Source organism: Artibeus jamaicensis, unplaced genomic scaffold (genome assembly GCF_021234435.1).
Source record: "Artibeus jamaicensis isolate MK-2021 breed Jamaican fruit bat unplaced genomic scaffold, CSHL_Jam_final contig_311, whole genome shotgun sequence".
Lineage (NCBI taxonomy): Eukaryota > Metazoa > Chordata > Mammalia > Chiroptera > Phyllostomidae > Artibeus > Artibeus jamaicensis.
In genome coordinates this window covers 9935274-9944644 of record NW_026521717.1, presented here as the reverse complement: position 1 = coordinate 9944644, position 9371 = coordinate 9935274, and the positions used below count along the sequence as shown (strand labels likewise).

Sequence of the window (9371 nt, the reverse complement as noted above, 5' to 3'; positions counted from 1 at the left end):
CTCTGCTGGTTTTCAGTCACTTCCTCTGCTTCCCACAAGCAAATTGGGCCCTTCTGGTGTTGATTACTGTGTGGGTGGTTTTGTGTACATTCGAGGACCCTGTAGGTCTCTCCAATGAACTGTCCTGTGAGACTTGGAATTTCTCCCACTGCCTCAACCCCCACAGGATTTTTCAGTCAGAGGTGTTTTTTGTTTGTTTGTTTTGTTTTTATTTATTTATCTTTAGAGGGGAAGGAAAGGAGAGAGGGAGAGAAATATCAATGTATGGTTGCCTCTCATGCGTCCCCTGCTGGGAACTGGCCTGCAATCCAGGCATATGCCCTGGCTGAAAATCAAACCACAATCCTTTGGTTCCCGGGCCTGTGCTCAATCCACTGAGCTACACCAGCCAGGACTTTTTTTTTAAAGATTTTATTTACTTTTAAAGAGAGGGAAAGGGAGTGAGAGAAACATCAATGTGTGGTTGATTCTCACAGTCCCCCATCCGGGACCTGAACTGCAACCCAGGCATGTGCCCTGACTGGGAATGGAACCAGGGATTCTTGGGTTTGCAGGCTGGTGCTCGATCCACTGAGCTATACCAGCTGGGCACCAGTCAGAGGTTTTGAGGCTTTATTTCCCTGTGTTTGGAACCCTGGGTTGCATGGTCTGCCTCGCTTTCCAGCTCCTCTTGGTTATCCCCACACAAGTGTGGGATGGCCCCTTCCACCCTCTGCTGCCAGTCAGCCAGCCACTACCTTGCCCACCCTGGTCCTCTCTGCCCTGGCTTCCCATTTCTGCACCTTCTACAGGTCTGGGTAAATATTTCTTCTTTAACTCCTTGGTTGTTGGACTTCCATACAGTTCAATTTTCTGTCAGTTCTGGTTACTTTTTGTTTTTAATATTATTGTTGTCCTCTGTTTGGCTGTGTGAGGAGGCAAATTGTATCTACCTATGCCTCTATTTTGGCTAGAAGTAAATTATATAAATTTAAACACACATGCAAACACAAATAAGTGAATACAAGTAAAACTGTGGGAATCTGAATAAGGTCTGTGGATTGTGTCAATGTCAATATCCTGATTGTGTTATGTGCTAGCATTATTAAATAGTGAAGAAAACTGAGTAAAATGAATTTGGAATCTCTCTGCATTATTTCTTACATCTGCATGTAAATCTACACTTACTTCAACTAAAATTTCAATGAAAAAAATCTTTTGGGAGGTAGGCTTTCTGATAGGCAGCATTTAGTGGAGAATTATCATGCTGAGGGGGAGTTTCAGGTAATTGGAAAGAATAACGTGGAACATTTTGTAGTAGGGCTTGGAAGCATGTCTAGGGGTGGGACTCGCAGGAAACCTGGGTGACAGGGTGGGGTCAGAGAAGCTGGAAGGTGGGACTTCCAAGAAGGGGGCCTCAGTGGGTGGGATTTATAAATGACCCAGAAGCAGGGTCCTGGGATGGCAGAGGGGTTCCCTGGTGAAGGAATGGGTCACCTCAGGAGGAAAACAGTCTCAACCTACTGGGGCCTCATGGAGTCTCTGCCCTGTACTACAGGCTGATTTGGCTCTAGATCAAGCCACTGCCTTTTTGGGTCACTGCTCCAACTTTCTCCTTGGGCAAGCTTCCCTGGAGGAACTTTACTGCACTCACTTCCTGCCTTGCTAACCCCTGACCCTCTACCTCACCGTCCCTTCTTCACCCAGCCCACTTTCTGGAGTCAGCCAATGGCAGTGTGATAACTTGTGCTAGCCAGGAAGAGGCCTATTTTTTACTTAAGATCATTCTTTTTTAAAAAAATTTTATTTAATTATTGTCCAAGTACAGTTTTCTGTTTTTTACTCCCATCCCAGCCCACCACCCCCAGTGCTCCCCATCTCCCTCCCAATTCCACCCCCCTGAGTTGTTGTCCATGTGTCCTTTATACTAGTTCCTGTAAATCAAGATCATTCTTGAGAAACATAAGAAGTGCACTCCAATAAGGACTTGAAGAGAAACAAATCTAAACCAATAGGTGACTTGAAGGTGGAGTTGTCCTACTGTAGGCAAAAAGAGCCAATAGAAATCACAGATGGCAAGTTTGAAAGTGAGGCCAAAGAGGGTGGGAGCGTGTGCTGCTGGTTTTTTGGAGGTTGGCTGCTCGGGGCTGATGGTATTGAGGCGGAGTGGTCCTGTCACACAAATTTACTATTCAGACAAATATGACGATGTGGAGTTCAAGTACCAGCATGTCATGTTGCCCAAGGACATAGCCAAGCTGATCCCTAAAACCCATTTGATGTCTGAATCTGAATGGAGGAATCTCAGTGTTCAGCAGAATCAGGGGTGGGTCCATTATATGATCCATGAACCAGAGCCTCACATCTTGCTGTTTTGGGGGCCAATGCCCAAGAAGCCCAAAAAATGAAGCTGAGGAACCACCTTTCAGCCTCAAGCTTTACACAGCTGTCCTCACTTGCTGACATCTTTTTGATAACATTATGTTGCCTTCTTGTTTCTCACTTTGATGTTTAAAGGATATGTAAAATACACTGTGTGGTGTGCTGGTGACTGCTTTGCTTCTTGAGCAGAGCCTACAGCACCAGGACCCAGCCAGAGGAGTACTCTTTGAGCTGCGGCCTCTGCTGAGCATGACCCCAGAAATATGGTGAGCTTTGTATCCAGCAAAACACATTTGGCAGAAGGAGGAAGCATCTGATAATAAGACCATGACTGTTACAGGGATTGTGTAATATTGCTGTTTTAAAGAGGACGTTTTTATATAAAAAATAAAATTTCAATAAAAATTCAAGTAATTTTATTTCATTTTGTTCATTTACTGAAAGTTTAATCAAGTTAAGATCTCAAGGATGGCAGTTTGGCAAAAACATATATTATAGAATCTAATCCTAATGTCAAAAATAATTTTTGAAAAGAACTGTGAAAAGTAAAAAAATTAATAACAATAATCTGGTTAGAAAAGCTCATTTTATATTAGCAAAGGATGAGAGGTGAAGGAAATAAAACTGGAGTAAGTTTTTTTTTTGCCCCTAGCAATGTGGCATCAAAAATACCTTATTATTTTCTAAAACAATTTTAATTGAGATATAATTGATGTGTAACATCATATTAGCTTTAGGTGTTTTTTTAAATTTTATTTAGTTATTTTTCAAGTACAGTTTTTTGTCTATTTCTCCCATCCCAGACTCCCTCGCCCCTTGCTCCCCCCCTCCCATTTCTACCCTCCTTAGTTCTTATCCCTGTGTCCTTCCTATTTGTTCCTCCAAATCCCTCCCCTTTTTTCCCCTTAACTTCCCTTCCCTCTCCCCTCTGGTCACTGTCCCCTTGTTCTCTATTTCAGTGTCTTTGTTTTTTTTTTTTCTGTTTGCTTGTTTGTTTTGTTGTTTAGCTTCCTGTTAAAGGTGAGATCATATGGTATTTGTCTTTCAACACCTGGCCTATTTCACTCAGCATAATGCTTTCCAGTTCCATCCATGTTGTTGCAAAGGGTAGTAGCTCCTTCTTTCTCTCTGCTGCATAGAATTCCATTGTGTATATGTACCACAATTTTTTGATCCATTCATTTACTGATGGGCACCTAGGATGCCTCCAACTCTTGGCTATTGTAAATTGTGCTACTGTGAACATTGTGGTGCATAGGTTCTTTACACAAATTCCCCAAGCCAGATAAAAATTTCCTAGATTAGGTTAAAGACACAAATGAATTATTTGCTGCTTCTAAAAGACATATGTTTTAAAATGTAATAATAGAAAGTTTAAAATAAAGGTTAAATAAATATTCAACAAATATAAACCAAATGAAAACACAAAGTGGTATCACAAGTTTAAGAAAAACAAGTCACGGGAGGGAGGTGGAGATGGCTGGGGTGGGGAAGGAGTGGTGAGGAGAAAGGGCAGACAACTATACTTGAACAACAATAAAAAATATAAAAAGACCAAATGCTCTAGCTCTAGTTAAGATGGGAAGATTTTTCAGTTTCATGTGAAATTATAACATTGAGTCCTATTTTTAAATTAACAGAGAAAAATTAAAAAGAAAAAAGTCGCTTTTAATATTTGCAGGACTTGCAACAAGACTACAAATAGAAGCCCATGTACCATATGTCTCAGCATTCAAAAGTTAAAAGTCAAGCCAAAACTTAAATAAATCATTTCCTACCTTGACACATAACACTGCAAAACAATCTGGAAGTCCACCATTAAAAACAGAATTCTTAGACTCCTCCCAGTTCCACAATGGAAAGTGGCAGCAAAGTGAGAGGTGGATGTGGTACTGTCCCTGGGCCTGGCCTACCTTCTTTGCTTCCCCTAAGGGTCTGGCTCCTTGGGGCCATCCAGACTGTTGGTCTCCCTACCAAATCAACACCTGCCCTGGGGTCACCCATTGGGTTTAAGGATGTGTGTCTCCTGGCAAAGATAACTTGAGAAAAAGGCTGACCAGGTTGTAATCTGCTTTTTTCCCTCTTAATAGTGTAGCAGGCAAAGTCTTCTGTAGCACTCCATGTTTTCACCAGTATTTTCATACTGCCACCTAACCTCAGATTGTTTGAAGTCCCTGCAAAGGCAGCTGTGAGAAACTGGCTTAGGATACACACTTGGAGTATAGGGAGTGAGACTTTGTTAGCTGCTTTATATATTGGACTTGTGCTTCAGATTTTGTTTAAAGTCAGGAAGAGTTCATAGCTTTTTTTTTTTTCCTTTAATTCAGTTTGAACGACTTACCTGTTCTCTGCTGTGGGTATTTAAATTGCCCCCAATTTTTCTTTATAATAAACATCTTCTGTATCTTATCTATTTGGATAATTAATATTCTTCTATTAAAACTTTTTAATTGTTATCTCCCAACCCCACAAAATTTCTTTTTTAACTTTCTGTCAGTGCAGCCTGATTTTTCTTGTATACCCCTAGATACTGCCCTCTGTTGCACCAAAATTGCTATACAATCTGTCTCTGAGTAAGTTAATGAGTTCCTTTATGAAAAGGACCTTCCTGGCTCACCAATTTTTTTTTTGATGAACGGATTATTTCTACAACTTCTTGTTCAAGGTCCACACCTTTGAAAAAGCAAGCATAAGGATTACTGGGAGAGTTTGTTAAATTAGAGATCCTGGGCTATCTGCCCAGAGAGCCTAGTAAGCCTCGCAAGGCTGCTGATGCTGTTCTTAGAGGACACACTTCCTAGAGGCACTGCAGTGACATCCTTCCAGAGAGTATTTTCTTGAGAGGATAAAATGTTATCGTAGTTGTTGGAAACGTGTGGGTCTAGTTTGGATGTTTCCTTTTACCCTCTAAAAATAATGAGCAGAAATTCTGGCTTTTAAATCCAAATTTTTAGTGAGTTTGGTTAATATGGGGGATTTTTCCTGAGTTTGGTACCCTGCAGGAAACTGACAAAATCCACTTTGCATCCCTGAGTCACTGAGGTCCAGTTCTTGGAGCATGTGGACCTCATTATGATGGCAGTGGCTCTTGTGAAGCTTGTTGAGCAGAGGGCCAGATGCCTTCTTCCTAGACCTCTCTATATTCTGTCTCATCGCTACTGCTACAAATTAAATATCTTTTTATTTGTAGTCACTTCTAAAACTGATTACAGATTTATGCCTGTTAGCATGTATGTTTGGAAGCAGGAGGCTATCCTTTAACAATTGGCACTAGGGGAACTGGCTGAAAAAGATGGAAATATATTAACACCTGCTTTGACAACAAAGAAACTTGGAAATGCAGAGATTTCTCATGGATGTAGGGGATACAGGTAAGAGTTATGTACTTCCTGGATGGTAAATTATAGCCAACATGTGAGGTAGGGGTGATATAAAAAGAGAAAATAATTCTGAGGGAGAGGCTAATTATCCCAGAGCTGGTTTGTAATAAATGGCTGATTGTAGCTGGGGAATTACCTTTTTATTTTTATTCATTTAATGGTACTACAGTGAAAGACTACTGGGTACCTTGGCTTTAATCCAGGACAATGTTACTTAATAATACTAGGTGCTCAATTCTCACCTGGTTGAGATTTGCAGGGTGGGAAGTTGGTTCACTAATGCCCGTTTATATGTGTTTAGTATATTCCATCTTCAATTACTTCACATTTTATTTATATTTTGGAGTGTGTGTATGTGTTTAGGGAGTTGGTGGAGGGTAGTAGTAGGAAATGTTTCTGCTTTAGAACTGGGGCAAAAGGAGCCTCAGAGGAGGTGCATTTTGCTGAAGTCCACACCAATGGCTTTTAGTAGCTGCTCTTTGCAGCCTACAGAGGTGTAGATGTGCAGTGGTTGGCAATGCTTTTATACTTCTGTCATTGGGAATGATTCATTTAAATACAATATGAGTACATGGTTTACATTTGCTCACAGAGTTAAAATAAATACAAACAACAAATACAAGCTTTTACTAGTAAGAATAATTATATTCTTCTTAAATGGTTTGGGTCAAAGTCATTCTTAAAATTGTCATGTATACTTCTATAAGTTCTTCTAGGAAATTCAGTGAACCTAAAATCAAGGGAAACATTTCAAATTTTCTGCCACAATAAGAAAATACTGTATAATGGAGATTCGAAGCTAACATAAATTCCAAGACTTGAAGTCAATACTATATTGTTTCAGCAACCTGCCAGAAGCAGACCTGTGTATCCTCAACTCACCCTCCCTCCTGGCTCTCCTTTTTGGATATTTATTACCTCTCATGGAGGCATTTTTCTTTAGGTGTTGCTGGGATAGGATAACAAGTAAAAACAGGTCAGCTCCTTTCTCCCTCAGTAGCTTCTTGTGGGGGTCTCTGGTGAGTAGGGCAAAGATTCAGAAGGGATCCTCAGGAGATATCATCCAAAGACAGCTCTGCTCTACGTCTTGATGCAGCATTGCCTATTCTATAAGATAGGGTAACGTCAACTATTAGAGTTTGGGAAGATGAGAAACTTTTCAGTAATAATTTATTTATATTTTATTGTTGTTCAAGTACAGTTGTCTCAATTATGCCCCCTATCACTGCCCCCTCCCCACCAATTCCCCACTTCTACCCTTGATCCTACCACCCTTTCACTGTCATGTGTCATTTATACATGTATGTTTGGAAGTTATGTTTGACAAGTCCTTTCCTTCTTTCCCATGTTTTCCCCTTCCTCCTCCCCTATGGTTACTGACAGTTTGTTCTTTATTTCAGTTTATCTGGTTATATTTTACTTGCAAATTTGTTTTATTGATTAGGTTCCACTTATAGGTGAGATCATATGGTATTCGATGTCATATGGTGAGAGCATAATTCTCTCCAGATCCATCCATATTGTCAGAAAGGGTAGAATTTCCTTCTTTCTGCTGTATAGTACTCCATTGTATAAATGTGCCACAGTTTTTTGATCCACTTGTTTACTGATGGGCACTTAGGTTGCTTCTAACACTTGGCTATTGTTAATAATGCAGCTAGTAACATTGGGATGTATAGGTTTTTTTGAATTGGTATTTCAGCCTTCTTAGGTTATAATCCCAACAGTGGAATTGACAGGTCAAAAGATGTGTCTATATTTAGTTTTCTGAGGAAATTCCAGACTTTTTTCACAGTGGCTGCACCAGTCTTCATTCCCACCAACAATGCACTAGGGTTTCCTTTTCTACACAACCTCACCAGCACTTGTTTCTCTTTTTAAAATTTATTTTATTATTGTTTAAGTACAGTTGTCTGCATTTATCCCCCGCCACCCCCCCAAACCCCAGCCATCACCACCTCCCTCCCCTGATTCCATCCAGCCCTTGGTTTTGTCCTTTGTCCTTTATAGTTGTTCCTGAAAACCCTGACTCCCTTTCCCCTCATTATCCTCTCCCACCTCCCCTCTGTTTACTGTCAGATTGTTCGTACTTTCACTGTCTCTGGTTATATTTTGCTTGCTTGTTTGTTTTGTTGATTGGGTTCCAACAATGGTGAGATCATATGGTATTTGTCTTTCACTATCTAGGTTATTTCATTTAGCATAATGCTCTTCAGTTCCATCCATGCTGTTGCAAAGGGTAGGAGCACCTTCTTTCTGTCTGTTGCATAGTATTCCATTGTGTAGAGAGTTTTTTTTATCCATTCACTTCCTAATGGGTTTAGGTTGCTTCCAGCACTTGGCTATAGTAAACTGTGCTTTAATGATGATTGGGGTGTATAGGTTCTTATGGATTGCTGTTTCAGAGTTCTTAGAATATAATCCCAGCAGTGGAATTGCCAGGTGAAAAGGTAGTTTTATCTTTAGGTTTCTAGGGAAATTTCATACTGTTTTCCAAAGTGGCTGCACCAGTCTGCATTTCCACCAAGAGTGCACTAGGGTTCCCTTTTCTTCACATTCTCTCAAACATTAGTTGTTTGTTGATTTGTTCGTGATGGCCATTCTCATCAATGTAAAGTGGTATCTCATTTTGTTTTTGATTCACATCTCTCTGATGGCTGATGATGCTGAGCATCTTTTCATATGTGTCTAGGCCTTCTGTATATCTTTCTTGGAGAAGTGTCTGTTCAGGTATTTTGCCCATTAAAATTTTTTTTTTGTCTTCCTGGAATAGAGTAGTGTGAGTTCTTTATACATTTTGGAGATCAGAACATTTTCCCATATAGTTGGTACCCTTTTTGTTTCGTTGATGTTTTCTTTAGCTGTGCAGATTTTTTTTTTAATTTTGATGAAGTCCCACTTCATCTGTGTTCTCCTCTAGGATTTTTGTGATGCTTATTTTTTAAATATTTTATTTATTTTGTGTTTATTGTTGTGTATGGTGTAAGTTGGTGGTTGAGTTTCATTTTGTTGCATGTAGCTGTCCAGATCTCCCAACATCATTTGTTGAAGAGGTTATTTTTACTCAATTTTATGCTTCTGTCTCCTTCGTTGAATATTAATTGACCACAGGGACTTGAGTTTATTTCTGGGCCTTCTACTCTGTTTCATTGGTCTATGTGTCTGTTCTTATGCCATTACCAGCCTGTTTTGATTACTGTGGCCTTGTAATATATTTTGATAACAGGTATTGTGATTCCTTGTACTTTGCTCTTCTTTCTCAAAATTGCTGCAGCTATTCAGGGTTCTTTATGTTCCATATAAATTTTTGAAATATTTGTTCTATGTCTGTGAAGTATGTCACTGATATTTTAATAAGGATTGCATTGAATGTATAAATTGCTTTGGGTAGTATGGACATTATGATAATGTTAATTCTTGTAATTCATGAACATGGTATATGATTCCATTTATTTTCAGTAATAATTTAAAGTAGGATATGAAGAGTCCCTCCTCCATCCCAATTGATCTCTTAGATCGTGAGTTTTAACTTCAACTCAGAATGGTATGCACACCAACCTCTTAAAGATAATCAGACTTTAGATGACTAGAAATAGACACCCCGTCCTTCTCTCAACTGCAACACAGCTT

General features: G+C 39.7%; 1 protein-coding gene across 1 annotated transcript; it reads left to right on the top strand.

Annotated features, from left to right (window-relative positions):
* The first annotated feature begins 2051 nt into the window (after positions 1-2051).
* On the top strand, positions 2052-2387 carry LOC119039077 (cyclin-dependent kinases regulatory subunit 1-like). The gene has a single exon (XM_037131722.2). The coding sequence runs from the start codon at positions 2052-2054 to the stop codon at positions 2385-2387; it is 336 nt and encodes a 111-aa protein (XP_036987617.2).
* The last annotated feature ends 6984 nt before the right edge of the window (positions 2388-9371 follow it).

Bases quoted from the DNA above. Each gene is read 5' to 3' on its own strand.
- LOC119039077 (XM_037131722.2), top strand. From the start codon at position 2,052: ATGGCAAGTTTGAAAGTGAGGCCAAAGAGGGTGGGAGCGTGTGCTGCT.